Here is a 22,532-nt window from a genome sequence, read left to right as displayed (position 1 = left end):
TACCGTGATTTAGCATCCAAGGTCACTCTTCTCTCCTCTCCTCTCATTCCCTCCATCTTTTCTCCCCACCTCTCCTGCTATCTTATCATTTTCTCTCCAGTCTGCTTTGCTTTCCTCTTCCCCCCTCCTCACCCACTCCTCCCCTCCTCTCCTCGCTGTCTGCCTCTCCCTCTCGTCTCCCCTCTATCCCTCCTTCCCCTGCATCTCTTAATCCTCCCATCCCACCCTTATGCGACCGTGAATCACCACTCTAGTTGTTTTTGCCTCGCTGGTGATGACAGAAATAGGCAAACTCACTGAAATATACATGGCCGACCGGACACATTCAGGAGCGCATAGATCTCTCGTATGCTAATTCGCCGCTGTTTGCCACGTTATGCATTTTTAACCATGTTTACGTGTCCATTGTACGTGCAAATAGCCAGGTCCACATTGTGGTACGTGTCGCGGAAACATTAGGAATGACATTCACCTAAATTCTTGCACCTCTCCCACAATGCATGTTCATGAATATAAAGTGTGCTGCAGCATGAAGCCTTGCATGATTGCATATTTAACTGAATCCATATAATGTGCTGTGTGTGTGTGTATGTGTGTGTGTGTGTGTGGTTCTCATTTTCATCCTGACATTTGAAGAGACTGCCAGAGTGCTCCCTCACATATCATACTTGGAAGTGTGTGTGTGTCTGTCTCTGTGCTTCTAATTATGGATCAGCCCTGCAACGAACACACACACAGACACACACGGCGCAATTGCAGTTGCAGGCCGAAAGTGAAAGAGACAAGGGAGTGCTTTGTTCAAGCTGGTGACACAGAAACAAGTAATTATTAGTACCCTAGAGGAGGGGAGGGCGAGGGAAGGGAAGATGGAGAGATTGAACGAAGGCGGCGGCAGCTTGTCCCTCTTTCCTTCTCCCCCCGTCTCCCTGTCTCGTGTTTTTGTCTCTCTATGTCTCTCAGCTTTTCCTGGTCTCATGATGTGACACCAGACAAGATGGGGCACGGCGAGAATGAGGGATGAAAGAGAGAAAGGAACAATAAGGCAATTATCTCCTCCTCTGCCTGACATCTATACTGTCCTCGTTTCCTCTCTCTCTCTCTCTCTCTCTCTCCGTGTCACGTCTTTTGTGCGTCTCCCCTTCCCGCCATTTTTGGTCTTGATCCGTCGATCTGTTTACTGTCTCGTTGGCTGTCTCCCTCGATTTTTGTCTGATCTCTCCTTCTGTTTTCCTTGATCTGTCTGTCTGTCAATCTCTTTTTTTTCCCCTCCCTTCTGGATTTTGTCTCCTCCCTCCCTGTTCCCTTTCTGCTTTCCTTAATCTATCCTCCTCACTCTGCTCTCCCTCATTTGCCCCGTTTTTTTTTTTTTTTTTTTGTCTGCTTGTACAGCCTCGTTCTCAGCCGTGCCATTGCCTCTCATTTCCTCTCCCTCTCACGACCTCTGTCTCTTCTCCAATCTCCACACTAGATGTCTGCTGTCTCTGTCATTTCATCTCCATTTCTCCCTCTCACCTTTTCTCGTCATCTCTTACTTCTTGGCTTTTCTCTTCATCTTATTCTGAGCCTATGATAAAAGCTAGCATATATTTATATATCACAAAGTATTTCTCCCTCTCATTCTCTGTCTGCCTTCCACCGACCCTACAGTATAATATAAGGTGACATGTGTATTGAATGCTGACCCCCTCTCTCTACCTTCCTCTCCATCTCTCTGATGTGAGTTGACATGTGTATTGACAAAGTAGTTTAAGAGCTCATTACATTTTACCCTAGAGTGCAACTGTCAACCCCCTTTCCTCTTCCCCTCACTCCCACAGTCTCTTCTTCCTTCCTTATTCATATGTGCCTCCTCCTCCTCCGTCTCAGCATGACTCTGCCCTGTCACACCACTCTCTCTCTCTTCCTGCATCCTTATCCACCCTCACGCTGACAAACGATCCCACACAGATACAGGTGTTGCTATCAGTTTCCTCAACGCTAACATATGATACACAGCCGCGTGTTACGTGTCATAAATCAAAGCAAAGCCGCTGCATTATTCCTCTCACACCAGAAAAATGCTCTCCAATAAAGAAGTAGGCCTTGCATCCCCATCACATTGGTCCAGTGATGCCAAACAATTATTTATTATTCAGTAGATGGAATGGATCAGATTCATAGTCTCTGTCAGATGTTAAAGCTTTGTACTCTTTGTCAGTGAATGAGTCCTAATACCACACACCTAATTTTCTTTCTTTTTTCTTTTCTCTTTTTTTCCTCCTTTTTAATCTTCCTCGCTCCTTCTCACTTTGTCACTTTTTCCCCCGGCTCTCGTCTGTCTACTTCCCAGTGTGCTCCATTCCTGTGGCTGTCAAAGTCTCACCCTGTCCCTTTTTAACTCTGTCCCTCCTCCACTCTTTTCCTTAGACATTACCTTCATCATGACAATTCTCTCTCCTCTTTTGCTCTCTGCGTGATCCTTTCTTTACTCATCAAACTCGGTGCCAAACTTGGCACTCTCAGGGCCCATTGGGAAGGAGGCCCCTGTTGGGACTTGGGCAGAATTGGGAAAATTGTCAAAACACCGACTCTCATGCCTGAATGCTCAGAAGAAAATTTGTACACACGAAGAGCATTTTAGCTCTAAAATGTACAAGTGACATAAATGGTGCCCCCTGAGCTCCATCAATAATGCATGAGTAGTTGAAATCTTTCATGCCACACTGATATTCACCACTGGGGGAATGACATCTACATTTTCCAAAATAATTGATCATACAAGATAAAAACAAACTATATATACACAAATATGAACTGAAACCTGGTGAGTAGAAGCCTTAGAATATGGAGCACAATAAAGGCTAACAGCACCACTATGGAAGCTCGGTCTGTTTTGATCAGAAAAGAGATGACAGACAGGAGGAGCAACGTAAATCATCATGACAGCATCACACAACTAGGCATGACTAAAACTACAGTAGACTGTGCACTCTCTGCTCCTTTTTCACCACAGCGTATGCACGGGCAGGCTTATTTTCTGATCATTTAATAATAGACTCCGCCTACCTGTCCCACTGCAGGTGTACGCCAGCATGCAAATGATGTGGATGAACCTTTTTGGACAAATTAATTGCTCTTGTATTGCAGTCCATTTGTGTTAATATGCTTGCTGCAAAGGGCTATTTTCCATCCATCAAGATGATGGATGGTATGTGGCATTATCTGTCAAAGCTTTTAAAATTCAGTAAATGACAGAAAAGTTTCTGTTAATGGATTCCCTGACTTTAGCATTTTACAAATGAACCCTTAAGTTCATACCCACATAAAAAAAAATAGTAATAGGAAACGTATGCAGAAAGAGTAAAGCATTCCATATTTTTAACATACCACAAACCTGCCTTCACAAATGGCACCCACATGGAGATGCGATATTGTTTGCTTTCCTTTTTCTTGGGGTGGGCTGCACCAAAGAGGGCTAAAATGAAGTGACAGCTCGCTAGTGGCTCACATTCAACCAGCAGGCTTAGTAAAACCCCTGGCTATTCTATTGCTGTGCTTCTCTAAATATCTTAACACCATCTTACATTAGAGGATCAAGCAGATTTTCTTGCGATCAAATCCAAGTGCTGTGACATTATGGCGAGGCCTAGGGCCGTCAGCATAAGGACCATGTCAGGACGGCTGAGGGTGACAGGGTGAGCGGTGCCCCAAGTGCACCACCCGGCCGGCGTCCCACCTGGCACTGTCACGGGTGCCCATCAAAATTAGACAAGCCACGCTGAAATGGAGGCGTTTGTTTAGCGTGGCCTTTAAAGATGATAAAGCATGACGGCAACCCGATCTGTTCTTGTTACCGTCTCCTTTTCTGTCTTTCAATTTCCTCTTCTTTTCTCCTTCCTGTGATACTAGATGCTTTCCTCAGTCTCTCTGTATTTCTCTCTTACTTCCCGTCGTTCTCTGCCTTCTATCTCAAACCTTTCTCATTCTGGCCGCCCTCTCAATTTCCTCCCCTCCCTCCCCTCTGTCTCTCCCTGCCATCTCCTCCTCAATTCAATTCAGCTGAGTTGATAAGAGTTCTCTCCTCCTGCTGAAGCAGACATACAGCAGCAGCAACAATAACAACAAAACGTGAACAGAAATCCAAGGTAGACGACATGAAATATCTCTCTCCGTCCTTGCCAGTATTTTTATTTTATAACCCTGGATCCCCATGGTTGCCCTCTCAGATTCCCCTTGTCTCCCTCTCGCTCGGTGGTATAATATTGCGGTTGGCACTGGCATGTTGATAGTATCGTAGAAATCCATAATGGAAATCCCCTGCTGTATTGTGGTATGCTTTATTTCAAATGCAGCCCCTTCCATTTTCTCTCTATCTGTCCTGTGAGACCAGTTTCCTCTCTCTCTCTCTCTCTCTCTCTCTCTCTTGCAAAGCCTTCCCTGTCTGACTTCTTGTCCTCACTCTTACCCACCTGCCCTCCTTTCTTATGCAGTGTCTGTTTAATATATATGCAACAGTCTTCCCTTCTTTTGTTTTTCTTTCTTCTGTGATGTGGTTTGTTTGGATAATTTAGTCAAGCTGGAGATCACTTACTTGCTGCATTTCAGTGTCTCTAGTGACACTGGTTGCCTCAGCCTTATCTCCTCTCTCTCTCTCTCTCTCTCTCTCTCTCTCTCTCTTTCACTATCTCAGTGTCTGTGTCTCTCTTCCTCTCTTTATCAGCATTTTCCTGTCTTGAGCCATGGAGCTGAACCTTTTACTCCCATCCCTGCTGCCATTGCATTATTTCTTCAAAGTTTTGCCCTTCAGAAAGAACAGTTGAGAGCCAAATTCTGCCAGGGCAGCTGGGGGTGAGATAATTCTGGTACCCACTGTAGTTTGTTTACCGCTAGTGGCGCTGCGGTGCAACAGATCCCCATGTTGTTTACACAACATATACTTCCAGGATGCCATGAACATAGTAGGAGAGATTGCACATACTGATGTAAATCAAATAAATCAAGGCCACTCTCAAAATATTCCAAAATATTGCAAATGTCTGAGGTAGAAAATGTATTCAGCAAGTTTATTGGGTCTCAAGGACACACAAATTGTTCTGTGATGAGAAATTCTGAATATGAACAAAACCGAGTGGGATTGCTCTGAAAAAACCCTGTCTGCCTTTAACTTCTCTAAATCTAGGTGCTATGCAACTTTGTCATGATAAAAATATATCTTTTTTGCATTCTGCAGTAGAAAATGTCAAGGTATGATAATCAAAACCCTTAGTCGTTTTTAGACCAAAAAAAAATATCAGTATTAGTAGACTAAATTAATCTTTTTGGAATTAATCAGCCTTTGTTTTTTTGTTTGTTTTAGTAGTATTAATGAAGGAAACCTTGTATTGTAAAAATATTACTCTAGTAATAAATCTCCGTGACTCCGCTTTCATTTTAACATCCCACAGCCCAATTCCAATGAGTTTTGACAACATTAAACATCGGTCTATGTTCTTCATCTATAGGTTTGCATGGACTGCTGCCATGCACTGATGTAGATCTGTAGATATGGCTGAATCATTCTGAGCACAAGGTGACACTCTAGCATGTTATAATAAACCCCATTATATCAGCAGTGCTTCTGTGTGTGTCTAAGATGCTGTAATCTGTGTTTGCTCAGGGTTCAGCTGCTAATGAGCCAGCTAGCCTAGCATAAGTGTATTCTCTATAGAGGAGATGAAGGAGGCTGATCACCTAGGGAGCCAGAGCACTGAGATAACATCCAAATAAATTGATGATTAATTAGCTCTCCATATGTAATTGCCACAAATGTGCCATGGGACTGTGCAGAATCTGCGCTGGTCTGTTTTGCTTGGTGTTTCAGAGGGACTCCTCGTCTTTCCTTCCATTCTTCCATCCATCCAGCCCTCTGTGCAGCTGCAAAGTGCTTTGCTGCAGTGCTTTAGCTAAAGCACCTCTCCTCCCTTTCCTCCTCCTCATCGCATCAGACCTTTTCTTTAGTCTTTGAGTACTACCTCCTGTTTCCCTCTCTACATAACCCCAATTTTCTATGTCTCCCTCTCTCCCTCTCTCTCACACTTCCTCCCAATTATCTCCTTGCCTCTTCCTCCCCATACCTCTCCACATTTGAAGTCATGTGCACTCACAGTCTCTTTAAGTCAGTGGTAATTCAAACACCTCTCCTCCCTCTTCTTCACCCTTACTCCCTTGCCCTCTCCTCGAGCACCATTTGCCCCACCCCCCTCTCTCTCCTTTCCCCTCGCTGCCTGTCAGTCTCTCTCCTTTCACCTATCCCTCTTTCATCTCCATCTCTCCCAAGGCGACATGGTTAGACTTCAGCTCCTATCTTCCCTCACTCTTTCCATCCCCGTCTTCCTCCTCTGAAATCTCCAAGGCCTCGTTCCATTCTTAACATTCCTTCCCTCCGTTCTTCCCACTTCGATCCATCATTCAAACTTTGTTTCTCCTCCCATCCTTTGTTCTCCTTCCCTCGCTTTGTCAACCATCCAGATTCCCTCCTGGGCCGTCCTTCCCCTCTTTCCTTTATTCCTGACAATCCCTCAGTACTATTTACAACTTAACACCATCCTTATAATACCTGGAGGACACCACTTTGAAATCCTGCAGCAACTTGGATTGGATTCAGAAACATAAATAATGCCACAATGTTCATCTGTCTACGCGCCTCTTGCCTCTGTCTCTCCCTCAATGCGTCTAATGTTGCCCTTATTTGTCCAGCCACTGTTGCGCCGCAGCAACAACTACATCCACGCATGTTTCATCATTCCATTGTTGTGAATGCAGAGATAATAAGCATGGGATGTATATGTATGGGAGATGGTGTTGCACATGTAATACTAAGCTGCTTAAATGCAAGCCTTGCTGTCATGTTTCAAAGGACCGTTCTCCCATCATGCATTACCTCTCTCTCTGCTGACTTTTACCACTTTTGGTCTCCCTCTTCTCTTCCCCATCACTCTACTTCCTTCCATTTTCCTCCCATTCTTGCCTTTCCATTCTTCATAGACCTTCTACTGCTGTTTAAGTAGTTGGGTTTGGGAAATAAATGTAATCACTTGTTCTTCGCTATGTGAACACGCTCAAACATAAAATCTATCAGTTTTCTTTTTACATGGAAAATGAGGATGTTTTAAGTTACAGACACACTGTTGGACTGTTTTGCATAAATTGGCTCCTCTCTCTCCTCAACTCTGTCTGACCCTAAATCCATTTGATCGTCTTTTCTCTGTGTCCATTAATATATCAAGCATAATATTTGTAGAAGTGCTCATCCTTCCTTATTTTTAGTTGACCCACAGCTATTTGCCATAGCTCATGTGATGCACAGAAACAGGGCCAAGTCGTTAAACTTTGTCAGAGCTCTTGCAGGCAGTCATATTTGTTTTTCACCTCTTACTCCCCCTAAAATGTCAGCTTACAAAGCAGAGGGGTTGGGTGGAGGGGTATCTCTTAAATAATTTGTGGCAACAAGGAGTGCGTTGCCGTCCTTAACCTCAAATTCCCATTCTTTATAAATGTTTGATTATTTTTCTGCCTCTGAGAGCCTCGCAAGTAAACATGGAAATGGAAGTGAGGAGATTTCATTTTAAATGTGAAATGACGTGGTTTACTACAGGCTTAAATGTTTAGTCACTGCAATTTTAAAAAAGGACATACTGCATCAGGATCTTGGATTAGTTTTCAAACTGACAAATTAATACCGGCACATTAGATGTCATTAGAGATTGGTGTGTCTGTGCTGTGAAAATATTGCACTCAAAGTAAGGCCAGATGCCACACATTTCTTCAGCTTGTCCACCTACACACCTCCTGTATTACCCTAACCTTCCATCTACCTGTCCTTTCATCCCTCGCTCATCCCCTTGCACTAGTTATCCAACCGTTGAGCTTTGGTGTCATGCTGTGATGGAGATGAATGATTAACTAACTCTGTTCCTCCATTCTTTCATCTCTCTCCCTATCTATCCATCCCTTGTGCTATCGTCACACCCAGGCACAAGGCTAACAGTTGTGGAACTGAAGTGTCATGACATGACGGATAAATATTTGAGCAGTTTTGTACCAAAAATGAGAGATCCACCATTTAGACACCACTTGTCACAAAATTGCTGGCTACATGCAGGAGATGGGCGTTCTCTGCAGCACACTAGCAGATACCTGCCAACAAGTCTCTAACACACTGCAGAAGGTCTGAAGTTTAGATGTTCATGAGAGAAGCCCTCATGAATGAATTAAGTGTATGGGGAGTGTGTAACATATAGCAAAATTTGAACTGACCTGTAGATGAGGGTCTCATCGGCGGTGCAGTTGTACTGTATCTGATACATCCAGACAAGGTAAGCCCCAGACAAACGCCCTAAATCCCATCGGACCTGAGCCGAGGTCGACGTAATCCCCTGTACTCCCACCATCCGCCCTTCCTCCTCCTCGTCACCTTCATTCTCTTCCACACTCCCTCCATCGGCCTTCTCTCCCTCTGGAACCCTGCTGCCATCCTCCTCATCGTCCTCCCCTCCACTTCTCCTGCCATCCTCTGCCTCTCCTCCGCGTGCTCCCCCATTATTAATTCCTCCGTTCTTCCCTGTGCTGATATCCGAGGAGCCTGGATCGGTCCATAAAATCCCGCTGGTCGCATTCCCATTGTTCTTGGTATTCCCACCATTACTCCCTGTGTTTCCACCTCCTCCACCCCGGTGAGGCAGTGGGATTATTTTCAGGTCCACAGTGGCTGTTGCTTCACCTGCCGCGTTTATCGCGATGCATGTGTATGCCCCATCATCCCGGGCAACGGTCACTAAGATATCCAAGGTCCCATTGCTGAAGGAGCTCGTCCTGGACGAGTTTGCGACGATGCGGTCGTCGGGGGAAACCCAGTGGACTACCGGCTCAGGGTCGCCGATGGCACGGCATTTCAGCGTGGCCCGCTGGCCCTCCAGGACCCACAGCTTGTGGGTGTGTCGGGTGATGAGAGGTGGTTCACATGTGAACTCCTCCTCAGGGATAGACCAGAAATACCTGGAAGAGAAAGGGAAGGAAGATGAAGCAAAAGGTGTGAATCACTTAATTGGCCAAGCACAGGAATTTGATCTCTCCCTCATGAGGTAAAGAGATTAATCTAAGAAGTTAACCTAAAGATCCATGTGCAGTTTCCTGTCAAGTTAGTCATAATTCATTAACTCGCCACATTCTGAACAATTTCCCAGGCTACAGTGCTCTGTAGAAAACAGGACAGAGCAAAGACTAATTAATGTTGACAGAAGTGACAGATGACAACAGCAGATGCTCATTTCCCTCTTCAATCCTTTTGCTTTCACTGAATACTTTTCACCACAGGGATAGACCAGGATTGCCTGGGAGAGTGGTGGAGGGAGGGAGAAGAGAGGCACAATGATCTATTGATCAAGTACAGAAAATCATCTTGATGATGTTACAGAAGTACATCAACCAGTTACAGAACAGAAAGGCAATTTGGGGCCTAGTATACAGTCCAGAGGTATCCAGTATAAGATATTTGGCTTTTCCTTATTATTCTACACATAACTTGCTGATACAGGAATAGAAGGAGTTGATATAGATAGGATGAAAACCATCTACTCTGCCATTTCTATCCCTTCTTTTTCCATCTTTCACATGAAAAATGCATTTTGTATTAGATTAGGTAAGGATCAGGTGGTTAGATGGACACCTGCTGTCGTTTTTGATGAATGAGTTGGTGTCCAGTGATCAATCAGTAATGTTTACCTCCCAGCCAGGTGAGCAGGCGTGGCACAGGTCTCCATGTCGTCTCCACGGATTAGCCGTCGTAACCATAGTAACTCACAGTTGCAGTGCAGTGGGTTGCCGCCAAAATTTAGGCTTATGACAGCATTGTAGGGGGTGGGGCTTATTGCACCAGTCTGGGACCTGATATAGACAACAGAAAGATGTTTTTTCACTTTAAGAAAACTTATGCACATTTCCTGGTGCTAAATGTGACCAAAAGCGACCATAAATATGATTTATATTCACATTCTTTACAAGTGAAGTAGAAAAAAAGACAATAGATATGACAGATACCGCTTATCATTTCTTGTCCTTTTTTTGACTGATTTTTACTTTTATTTATTTTTGGAAATTTATATTTGTCCATCCTTCCTTGCAGTCTGGACACGTTTAAACTAAATTTTATTTTTTCTCCCAGCCATTGCACAAGTGAATAAGCACTAGAAAAGGGGTTGGTGTGGGGAGGGTGTGGGGTTGCAATAAAATAGTGAGTTCTTGGAACAAGCGACTTTATAACAGCTTGCTGCTTAAAATGGGAGAAACAAGTGATAGTCAAAATGGTCCAAAGCTGGCTGTTAAAAATGTACCCAGGAGCCATGCTCCACAGAAGTGCTCTTATGAGCATCTTGCATCAGACTTGGGCAAAATAAAAATGTAATAACTTGGAAACTATGAGGAATGAAAATTATGCTTGCATATTTTTCTCTTTTGAGGCAATTTATGGACCCATGAAAGATGGTTCAAGAGAAGCTGTTAAGCGCACATGCGCAGTATGGGTGTATTTATGAGATGGGTGTTTTGAGTGTCATGTATACATCAGCACTTGTATTTTTCTTTGTTACCATTGATCAGGTATGATGCTAACTTGAAGAGAATGATTACAGATTTTTTTTTCATACCCGTCTGTCATTCCTTCTGTAGCAAGCTGTCACAATTTGAATGGGATCCAGGTAAACATTGAGCTACACTGGCTTAAGCAAGCAAAATGCTTTAGTGCATGGGTTTCACATTTATATGATCATACATTATAAGGTTTTTAATGCAGTTAAGATACAGCTTAAGCAAAACTGCTCGGCAACAGCAACAGGAATGGGTAACGGAAGCAAAATCTGTATAGATGATGTAGCGGGTATAGGTAACAAATGTTCTGTAAATCTTGTTGACCAGAATTTGGCACGATTACCTATCTTAAAAAAAAGCTCAATAATTTGATATAACAGCAGGCTTCCAATAAAGCAAAATGCTAGGAGAATGAACAGTTGGTACAAAATAAATATAGGGGGAAAAATGGAACTATAAAAGCCAGGGAGGCAGTTGGAGGCCTCTGTATAGCGCACTCCCATGGCTACGTAGAGAGATAAAAAGCACAGGTGGGTAATTTTAAATGACAGGGTTTTGTAAAGCTCTGCAATAGTGCATTCAGCATGAACTATGATGAAAAACAAGATTAAGAGGAGATAGAGAAAGGATTCTAAAGAAAGAACAGCCGCGCCAGACTGAAGGAGCAGTTTCTGGCAGTGTTCATGTCTGACTTTAAATTTGAGTTGGGATGCGTAGGGCTGTCTGCAGCAAGCCACAGCCTCCCTTCAGCATGACAACCGGACAAAAATGAGCTAAAATGAGAACCAAGGAATTTAAATCAACAAAACCGAAGAGGAAAACAACTTAAGCATGCTTGTAAGCCTTAAGAAATGTAAATGTGTAAGTGTAAATGGGGTATTTTTCAGCTATTATGGCTAATGCTGTTTTTTTTTATTATCTTTCCTCCTCATAATAACCCACATTGTCTTTTATGCAGTTATTTTAATTGCGCTCTCTCGCAATATTGTGCCTCTACCATGGCTTTATCTGTTGGCTTTCGAGAGGATAAGTGTTATATTTCCACTAAGCTGTTTTTGGAAAACAAAAATGCCAAGGCAAAGCGTGAGACCTACCTAGCGAAGAGAGGATCAGGGGGCAAAGTTCGTAGCCTGTTGGAGGTCATATCCAGCCTGGCGAGCTTATATAGCTCCCCAAAGACCCCCTCTGCTATGTGGTCTATCAGGTTATGGTCCAGATTCAGAGTGTGGAGACTGGCCATGTTCTGAATGGACTCCCATGGTACTCTATAGCAAGAGAGAGAGAGAGATTTGAAGACGTTAATATGAGATTTGCTTTATGATATTTGAAGTGATGGTCTTTGTTGAAGTGAACAGACTGGCCGTGTGTTCTGTACTGCTATGGTGCGGGGGAGAGAGTGTAAATGTGTGGTCATATCTTTAAAGTAACGTGCTGGCAGATTCCACTCTCTGATGGTGAGTGTCCCTCATATAGAGATTAATGTAAGAAATTAACCTGGGATCTGCGTGCTACCACAAAATCTGTCAAGTTGCGGTCAAAGTTCTCACTCGAGTTTCCTGTGTTACCGTTCATAAAATAGGAGAAAGCAATGGCTAATTAACGGTGACAGCAATGACAGATGACAACAACAACAGATGCTTATTTTCCTCTTCAATCCTCCTCTTTCGCGAGTTTCACCAGTCCCATCTGTGGCCCGTTGCCATGGTCATTTAGTATCCTTCGTTGTAAGAACGCAGTTTCGCACAGAGACAAATTGGTGTGTCAAAACTGCCCATAGTGAGAACCTTTGGAACAGGATATATCTGAGCAAATGCACCAATTTTAGAAAATGAGAGTTTAGCACCAAAATTGGTAGTTATTCTGTCTGGATCCCGTGTTTGTTCAGTTCACTACAGGGCACGCTTTTGCTGGAGCACAATGTATGTTTAGCAGATGGTACAAATTTACTCAGCATCATCTCGAAAGCACTGTAGCTCTTCCAGTACTGAACATACAGAGAATTTCCCACCAGTTTTTATTAAAATAGAATATTCATGCCGGTAGGTAATCTTTTAAATCCCTTTTAGATTGGAACATATGCCAATATGAATATCTGTTTATTATGTTAACCTTACTTTGTCACTATAGTACCTGTATGATTTTGTCACATCACATTATGTCTAGTTACAGTTAAAAATTTTCAGTCTCAATTGACTTAAATTATTGCGTGTATGATTCTGAAACGCTTCATGGTAGTGAAGATAGAAAGTTGGAGAATGACGAGTAATGGCGGTTACAGTAGGCAACAACAGATGTTCCCTTTCTTTGTCTATAGCATGTCTCTGTGCAATAGATGTGTGTGTGTGTGTGTGTGTGAGAGAGAGAGAGAGAGAGGGAGAGACTTAATGATTTATTAAATTATGCTCTTGGTTTAGATGAGGGAGACTCAACCAGAAGGCTTGGGCCGTAGTACGAGGATGCCTCTTTGACATGGTCCATTAAGTTATTGTCCACAGTCATGTCTCATTTTATTGTTAAATTCATCTTACACTAAGGCCTGGATATGTGACACAAGGCATCTTTGAGCAATGCAGATGGGTAAGTGTGCCAGCAGTCATGACCAGTATTTTGTCATTTCATTTTTATTCAAAAGGACTCTGCTGGAGTTAACAATTCCCATCCACGCTGTCTTGCTCATCTCCATTGCCCCAGAAAGTTACCCATGTGTCATCACTTCTGCTTGCATCAGATGCAAATGATCAAAGTTGCTTTGTAGAGCACTGTATGACAAACCTGTCCTGCTAAAAGTGCCTTATGAATAAATTTAAAATGCAAGAGAAGTTGAGTTCCCCTCATTTTTCCTCACCATTAAATTGACAAGGTGGGCTAACCCACCTGGATGAGCTCCTGCCCTGCCTAAAAACAACTGCTTCATCAAACAGTTGGTGTCCCGCCATCTATTGCCAATTTGCAGGCCTTTTTGACTCTAACAGAAAAACATACTAGGCTTACTTTGAACAACATCCTATTCTGTATAGACTCCCCTTGGTAACTCTGAACAGAAGACAAACAACACTTGTTAATGTATGCATCATTAAAACCCTTTACACTTTTCTCATGGCTTGGTGGAGGTTGGAGATGGGCCAGGGAGCTCCTGTAGAGGAGACAAATGAAACATCTTAATCAGAACTGACAGCCAAAAGCTGCTGAATTCATCAACGCTGTGGGACACTGTAGAGAGAATAGAGGATTGGTAGAGAATATAACTATTGTTCTGAGTTATTTCATCCAGAGGAATAGCAGAAAAAGAAAATCCTCATTGTCCCGGATGGAGCTCAGTGGAGTACAAAGTAGTGCAAACCATCCTGAAGCTGTGGTGTAGCATGCTGGTGTTGATTTGTGCAGGTGTACCATTAATCTTTTGATTAAATGTTAGGAAAATCAAGGATGGAGAAGATTCAGATCTCATTAAACTTAATTTTCAGTCATTTTCGTGAGCTTTTCGTCTTCTCCCGGTCTCAGCAGTTTGTACCAGGTTCTTTTCAGTGTTTGCTGACTCTTGTGTGATCATACAGGACATTTTCCAGTAAGCTGAGCTGTGCATCTGCATCATAAACTTTAAGAGTGCAGTACTTCACACTATACAATATTTTAACAGGGCAGAACAGAGTAGGACAGGGGAATGAAGAATAAAAGAAGGAGGGAGGGGATGGTTGACAAGAATAGAAGCAAGTAAGCAAGAACGTGAAAGGTCACCTTCTTAGGTTGTTGTAGGACATGTCCAGGTCCTCCAGTGTTACCAGGAAGTCGTCAAAGGCCTGGGCGGAGACTTTGACCAACTGATTGTTGTTGACGATCAGATGTTGGAGATTGACCAATCCCGCGAGGTCTCGGGGTCCCAGTGTCGTCAAGCGATTACCTAGATATACACAAATACAGCTACAGTCATTTGTTGCTATTTGAAAGCTGCTTGAGTACAGTCTTCTTATCCCCCAATATCAAAGTCCCGGCTGTTATGTTTGTATGTTTTTTTTTAACTTTGGTGTGAGTTTTAATTTAGTGTTGGAGAGCATTTGAATCATTTTATCATCCAAGTTGTTAAGATTTGGACGATTGCCGTGGTCCTTGGATGGCGCCTGTGATTGAAGTCCTGAGATTACTGCTTCAACTCACCATCCAGATGCAGAGAACGCAAGCTCTCCAGATCAGCGAAGGCCATCGGTCGAATCAGGTGGATCGTGTTCCGCGACAGGGTCAGATCCACCAGGCCGGTCATGTTGACGAAGTCGCTGCCTCCCACTTCTGTAATGAAGTTGTCGGCCAGTCGCAGCTCGACGGTGCGTCGGTCGACGTGCGGGGGCACGAACAGGAGGCCCTTGTCGGCGCAGAGCGTGCTGAGTGACTCGGAAAGGTTTCGGCAGACACAGTGGAAGGGACAGGCGGAGACCACGCCCCACGTCTCCCCTGCTCCAATCAGAGAAGGCAGCAGGCAGCATGTGACCAGAGTCAGCCAGTGAAACGCCGGGAAGGGGACTGAATCGGGAAGCGTCCTTTTTGTTGTCCCAGGGCAGGCGCAGTGTACGAGATGGGTGGATGAGGGGGAGGGCGAAGAGGAGATGTGGAGAGAGGGGAGAAGAGGAAGACAGAAGGTGGATGGAGGGAAGAGGGAGGAGATGGGAGATTGTTCTGCCCTTTGATCGGGGTGGAGGTGTGTTTGGGGTGGGTGGTTTTGTCTGCGGGGGTTGAGGGGTGGGGGGACAGGCATGGTAGAACGCCTGGCTATCCACAGACCTGGAGAGAGAGGCAGAGAAGGAGCAAAATGGGTTTTAGACTTCATTCTCTGGGTCAGACAGTGTTATATAAGAGAGATGTGTTTGTGTGTCTACTTTCCACCACTGAACTAAGATGAAATAAGGACTTTCACTGTGTGTGTTTGCGTGTACCTGTGCCTCTTTTTAAACACTCTGCACCAACATCCACTTGGTGCTTTGTAATATTTAAAAAATCCACTTGGGAAATTATTGACTCCCCTGCAACACACAATCACTTTCTTACGCGACCTCTTATATACACTCTTGCAAACACACACACGGCTCCATGTACCTCTTAACGCTACAGACAGCTCATTGCCTAGCAACAACATCCCAAAAGACTGAACACAGCCGGTCCCCATAGTAACGGTTACCTAGAAACCTGTGAGAGAGGATTAGACAACAGTATTATAATGTAGAACCTGGTTTCTTAAGACTGTGGGTCAGGGAATCAAATTGGGTCACCGGTCTATCAGCTTTGCTTCCAAAGTAAGATTCAAGTCAAGTAGCGAGCTCAATGTAGGTCTCCGCTAACTACACCGCGGCTTAAAGAGTTTTCACAGCACATGTAGTCCCATCGCTGGCTCAAAGAGACAGGAAAGCTCCGAGAAAACAAATGAAACCGCGGGATCACTGAATGCACACCCTTGGGTATGCACATCATATATGCTACTATGGGACGATAATAGGTACGGACATGAGTCACTTCTTATGAAATGTGCGGCTGATTGGCATGCATAAGTCGTCATAGCAACTGTAACCTAGATACAAGGGAGAGTGACAGTGAGTGTTGATAACAACACTCACATCAGCAATGACAAGAGAGCGGGAGAGAGAAAGAGGAGGAGATGGTGATTCAGAGAAAGAAACTAATATCAGTGGAGAAAGATGGGTGTGTGTGTTTTTGTCATGAAACCTCTGCAGTGGAGTGATATGCCCAGAGCATCGTGGTTGTACAGTGATATATAATGTATGCAACGTAATACTTTGAGTAACGGCAGGGCGTATAACCGTATATCATGCTGACTTTACAAGTTCATGCAAATTGCTGGCTCAATATTTTCCATTAGGTGCTAGCTTTGCTCTTTGCGTGTGAAACTAGAAGAGGGTTTACCACCTAGCTCGGGTATTAATGTAACCTTGATATCAGTGTGTGGTTTCCGGCACTATTTTCCCCTTTTCCCGTCCCTACTACATGCTTTGCTTTTGTCCACTACCAGAATATAAGGTACTATGCGGCGCGTGCTATATTATTTGAGCGTGCCATATTTGAGCCCATTGAAGAGGCGTGTTTCAAACTACTATGCTGTATTACATCAAATGTTTTCGCTGTTGAAGCCATTTCACACAACCGATAAACTATTAGAAAATTATGTGGCAAAGGTTGTGGGCAAAGTGACATTTCCCTTAGGTGCTATCATGTTGCTGGAACATTTTGCTTTTTGCTGCACATAAATATACATAAGTTCATGTTACTGGACTTATATTAACCGCTTTGCCAACCAAATCTAAAAACATCCAACTAACACACACTCCCCACATGGCCGTGTCACTGCATGTAATGTTAATATTTCATTATGTCTGTGGTCATTGATTTCAAGAGGAAATTATGCCTCTTTGAACCTGCAAAGAGCTAGATAGTGGGCGAAAAAAGGAAAGTCCCTAATGGCTGCAGTGACAGCCGGTCCCCAGGGCGGCGGGTGTTGGAAGTCGGCCGCTCCCGGACTCCTGCGGAGGCATGCATACTAAAAACGTGAAAATGCTCCACCACGCTGAAATGTCACTCTAAAATGCCTCTGCCGCCGCTGCTAAAAAGCTCCAACGTCAGGTGGTGTTGTAGAATGAGCAGGGCACTTGAGTCCCGGCTCGACCAGCTTACCCTGTGCTTAACTAATGCTCTGCGCTCAGACAGCTTATTTTACCCCTGAATTGTCTGCGCGCTCACACACTTTCCTTCCCTGTTGCGCAGTCTGCTTCCCCACTCCTTCATTTGACCTTTCGTTTCCTTTGCCTGCCCCCCCCTCCACCCCTCCCGCCCGCCCACTTCTCTTTCAGTCTTACTGCTTTGCTTATCCTTTACTCTCTATTCTGCTCTCTCAACTTATCCTCCAGCTCTGTCACATTTTTCTCTCTCTTCCACCGTCTTTCACTTTCTCTCCATACTTTTTTTTTTTTTTACTCTTTGACCTCCCTTTCCCTTCTGAAAGCCTCCCGTGTCTCGCACCGCCTTGTGTCGTGCCTACCCACACTCCAGCTCTCCCCCTGCTGCTGCTGCTCTCGCCATCCCCGCTGTCTGCCTCTCCTCCGCCTCGTCCTCCTCCTCCTCCTCTTGCTCTACCTCTTTCTTCATCACTGTGGCTTTTTCCTTTGTTTCTTTGCCATCCATCCTCTGCCGCTCACCTTTTCGCCGCAGCGCTCCCTCTCCCTGCGTTCTCTGTCTTCCTCTATCCCATACCTCCATCCTTGCTCACCCTTCCCTCTTATAACCCCCTCTCTGCCTCGGGCTGCTCTGTAAAATTTCCACATTTTCTCTCTTTTCTGTCTCATTCTCTCTTTCTCACTTGCTTTCTCCGTCTTGTCTGCCCTTGAGGCAACCTGAGTACGCCAGTGTTATCAGTCACAGCTCTTCTCCTCTCGTTTTCCCCTCCGCCGCCACCTCCTCCTCCTCTTCCTTTCAGTCTCTTTGTCTTGTCTCTCTATCTCTCTTGCTGACTCTGCTGCCCTCCATGTCTCCTTGCCTCTTTCAGTCGCAAACTACACGCGCACGCCATGCATACTTACATCCTGCGTGGCGCACAAACGTGATTTCTCTCTACCTTCTACTGTGTCGCAGAAAGAAAAACCTCGCTCCACCCCCCCCCCTTCATCTGTGTTAACTTTCACCCTCATTCCCATCTCCCTCCCTCCCTAGCAGCCTCATCTCTCGCTTTAACCGTCCCTTTATTTTCCACCGTCACCTCTCCCTCTCTGCCTTTCTCAATCCCATCACTTTCTACCCCATGAAAACCTTTCTCTACTCTGTCCTCCTCTCTCCTCCTTCCTTCATCTCTTGCTCTTTCTTCTATTAGTGAGCAGAACTCATTTGCAACAAGAGTAGTGCAGTGCCAGAGCTTTCTCTCACACACACACACACACACACACACACACACACACCTTCTAACATGAGGTGGGTGTAACCGATCCATCCACTTGCTGATCGATCTGACCCGGAGAGATGGATAGCACCCTGTCCCATTCGTTTATACTCCTCCTCTTTGCTCTTTCTTCCACTCTATCCCCTTTTTCTCCCTCTCCTGCCTTGCTGTCGGTCTCTCTCATCCAGAGGCTGTGTGTCCGTGATTAAGCGATTTCATGCGTGTGTCTGTGTGAGGAGGGACGGTAAACTTCATGCAGCGAGGTGGTGTTTCATGTGTTTACATTTGTTTTTGTCCCGCTTGCTTTGCTGCATTGCTGTGGCAGTGTTGCTCCAACCCAGAAATGAATTGTTCACACCGTGCTGTACTAATGCAGGGTGTGTGTGTGCGCATGTGTCTCTCTCCACATGTGTGTGTAGTTTGTTGGGACACTACCTTCAGCTAGTATCTACACCGATCTGGTTGTAGATGCTAGCTACTGCCATACTCTTCCTGTGTGTGTGTGTGTGTGTGTGCTTGTGTGTGTGAATTAATGTGACATATTTCTGCACTTAAGCAGCCTTCACTTGCACTTAAGAGTTTGCTGCTGAATTTGCAATAAGAAGCTAACTCACAGGCACTCACACACAAATAATGCACCAGACCGCTCTGTACTGCAGTGGAACCCCGAGCCCTTTGGTATCAAACCTGTTTGATTCTGCCAGGATTCTTTTCGGGAAGGAAAGTAGAAAGAAAGGCAGTGAATGAAACATAGATGATAGAGAGATGACGGAATAAGAGAGTCTGAAGAGATCTACCTTAAAGAATAGCTCTAGTGTTAGTGAGCACATGTGCATTTGCATGGTAAAGTATTATTATATCTGCCTTTGTTTTTTGCTTTGTTTTTTTTTGTGGGGTGTGTCTGTTCTCTCGGCCAACACATTTTTTCGCCCCCTCTATTTTGGGAAATCTCTCACTACGCTACCCTGCGTGAACTGCCAACTCCCTAGAGAGCAGGAGAGACGGATGGAGAGAAGAAAGAGCTGGCTGGAGTGAGAATGAGAACATGAGCTAAAAGCATCAGTGGAAGAAGCTACTCAGGAAGCCTGCATTAGAGCGCGACTCCGGCCCCGAAAAGGCTGCGTTCAGGCCCACTCCAACCTGCTGGATTTCTGTTTAAACACCGTCCAGAGCCCCGGGAGGGGGGGGGGGGGGACTGCTTTTTGTGACGCCAGAACTGCTAACAGCTTCATAATGATGAATTCCCATTAACGGTGTTTCTTAGCGATGCTTTGCACCTGAGCCTGACCCGAACCCCGGCAATTAAGAAAGAGAGTTCAGGCATAACTTAAAAGCTTTAGTATGAATGTGAAGTATTTTTGCCATTTTGCATCGACGACCTTCTGCTCTTTATTGCTTAATTTACTTTTTTTTTTTTTTTTTTTTTTTTAACCTTGATATTAGTTTTCTCTGCATACTATTATGAACATCAGGTGCTCCAAAAGGCCAGCTGTAATGACTCAACTTTTTCTGAGTTGTGTGTGTGTGTGCGCTTGTGTATTTGTGCACGCACACCCCTGCATCTGCATCCCAGCAGATGTCATGTGCATCTCCTTTGACGCGCTTCGGTGCCGAGTTTGCCTGCACGATGCAAATGCCATTAGCCTGTAATCGACTTAAATCGACTTAGTGAATGTTCCAGTGTTTATAAACAAGGGGATTTGTATTATGCTCTCAAAAGCCACTTATCACGAGCGCCGTAATCCACAGATCTGATGGGAGTGTACACTGACTAGGTATAACCGCATCACTCCAATCAAAAATCCCCGGCAGCGAGTTGCCACAGCGTTAGCCCGCCCGGAGATGGTGAGAGGGCAGCTGGTTTTGACCTAGGGGAGCGGAAAGTTACATTTGGGGATGTATGCAAAACTGGGAAATGGGAGAATTGGTAATGTTACTTGACCGCTAATCTATATTGCTGATGCGCCCTTGAGCAAAAAGACCACTAGGTTGTTTCAGCTAAAAATGGACACAGCTCGATCATGGCTGCCTCTGTAGCACTAATGCAGGGATCTAGTGCACTCTCTCTCTTTCTCTCTCTCTCTCTCTCTCTCTCTCTCTCTCTCTCCCTCTCATCCTAAGGTGTGTTAGTGCACACACAAGCACCCTCAGTCACAATCAGAGCCCTTGATATTAGGTGAGTCCTTGCATGCAGAAACAACCACAAGCATACCAAAACAGTCTTCCCACACAATCATAATTACAGGGAGGCCGACACATGCATACACATACACCCCCCTTCTCTCTCTCTCTCTCTCTCTCTCTCTTTCTCTCACTCTCTCTCTCTCTCTCTCTGTAACCGAGGAACAAAAGAACGCCCACATAGGCTCTTCGTGCGGCAGCCGTGTGTACTGTAGGCCCACTCATCCTTTTCATACTATCACTCCTGTCATCCGTCTGTCGTTCTCTGCCCTCTTTAGTCATCCACAGAATATAGAAAGCATAGAGAGAGAGTTAGTGAGAGAGTGAGAGGGTTAACAATATTGTGAACTAGACGGAGTGAGACCAAGAAGCGGGAGAAAGTAGGGATGCAGCCGGAGAATGAAAGAGCGAAGGACGCCGAGAGAAGCCGACTGTGAACACACAGCGAGGTGGAGACGCACAAAAAAAAAAAAAAAAAAATGGGAAGAAAATGGACGATGAATGAGCAAAATGGAGGGAGCGGACCAAAATGTTCAGAATGAGGGAGAGGGTGAAAGAAAGGGAACGAACAGTCAGTATGTATGAATGCGTGTCGTTAAGCAGATGGGCAGAGAAATATGTAAAGGCGATAAACGGGTGAAGGCCACCATCCATCACTGTCGAAGAGAGGGATGAGGGAGGGAGGACTTGATTTGATTAGAGAAAGGGAGAGAGAGAGGGAGAGCTGTGTTAAAAATGAGTTTGTAAAGCGTATAATAGGGGTGAGAGGACTTGAAAGACGGGGGAGACATTGAACAATGACAGCGGAAGGTGCTGAGGTAGGGTGATGGAGAACGGGGGGGGGGGATAGATGATACAGGTTCAGAGATGACAGGGGAGCACCGTGGATGATGCAGGAGTTAAGTCGGAAAAGATGACTCGACATAAAGGTCAATTATAGCCATTATCTGCCCATTACGACTGTTTTTCAAGATGTGGAGCTCGTCAGTTGTGCGGAAGCCTTAGTGAGTTTGCGATCATTTCAAACACGGGTTGAATGCAAGATTCAAAACCCAACATCTTGAACATCCTGTTATGCAAGCTGGTCAAGTTTTAATGGAGGCGAGATATTATCAGAGTTTAGTGCAAGACAATGGGAACAAAAAAAAAAAAAAAAAACGCTCCATCTTCGGGTTTGTTTTGGGTCTGTGTTGCACCAGAACTTGTGTTTTTTGTGGGAAATGTGGCATCTCTTCACCTCTACGACGCAAAAAAAAAAAAAAAAAAAAACCCCGCAAATGCCCGTGCGATCCCAGTGTATTTTGCTTTTCACCGTCTGTCTCAGTCATTTGCTTTGTCCGAAGCCTCAGTGAAAGGAGATGCTGAGTGAAAAAGCCAAGAGAACCCCTTGAGGTAGCTGGTAGGAGAATAAGAGCAAGAAAGACATGGACAAAAAAAAAACAGAGAGTGAGAAAAGAGCTGAAGTATGTTCATGGTTAGGAGAAAATGGGCTGCAGTGTGCTCACAGCAGGGGGCCAAAATAATACCACTCCACTTCTGAGGTGCTCCGTTCAAACCAATTCCTCCCCAACTTGTGTGTTGAAAGACCGAGCATGTAAATCTGTGTGTACACGTCGATGTGTGTGTGTGTGTGATGAGCAAGTGTCTGTGCATCTCCACGAGTGTACGCATCTTTGTGCACGACCCTCTCTGACTAAATCCTATTGGAATCCGTCCTATTTGGGAGATTTTGATAATTGTTTCTATTCCTGGAGCATTTCACACTCAGATTTTGAAAATGTTTGGGATATTTTTTGCCCCCTCTTTGGAAAAGTTCCACCACTGCACC

The 22,532-nt window shown here is 44.7% G+C and overlaps 2 protein-coding genes across 5 annotated transcripts in view; one reads left to right on the top strand and one right to left on the bottom strand.

Moving 5' to 3' along the window:
* The window catches only part of pcxb (pyruvate carboxylase b), a 322,918-nt gene that overhangs the window by 204,956 nt on the left and 95,430 nt on the right, over positions 1 to 22,532 (top strand). The gene's annotated exons all lie outside the window — the stretch shown is intronic.
* The window catches only part of LOC115377095 (leucine-rich repeat and fibronectin type-III domain-containing protein 4), a 39,877-nt gene that overhangs the window by 6,939 nt on the left and 10,406 nt on the right, over positions 1 to 22,532 (bottom strand). The window contains exons 2-6 of the mRNA XM_030076977.1: positions 14,752 to 15,369; positions 14,335 to 14,497; positions 11,694 to 11,864; positions 9,739 to 9,900; positions 8,275 to 9,012 (exon numbers count right to left, since the gene is read on the bottom strand). Coding sequence (XP_029932837.1) covers positions 8,275 to 9,012; positions 9,739 to 9,900; positions 11,694 to 11,864; positions 14,335 to 14,497; positions 14,752 to 15,343 — 1,826 coding nt within the window. The 5' untranslated portion in view covers positions 15,344 to 15,369. The remainder of the gene's footprint in view (positions 1 to 8,274; positions 9,013 to 9,738; positions 9,901 to 11,693; positions 11,865 to 14,334; positions 14,498 to 14,751; positions 15,370 to 22,532) is intronic.

The sequence above is a fragment of the Myripristis murdjan genome, chromosome 18 (genome assembly GCF_902150065.1).
Source record: "Myripristis murdjan chromosome 18, fMyrMur1.1, whole genome shotgun sequence".
Taxonomy (NCBI): Eukaryota; Metazoa; Chordata; class Actinopteri; order Holocentriformes; family Holocentridae; genus Myripristis; species Myripristis murdjan.
Note: the sequence above shows the minus strand (reverse complement) of the source record. Positions and strands in the feature narration are given on the sequence as shown.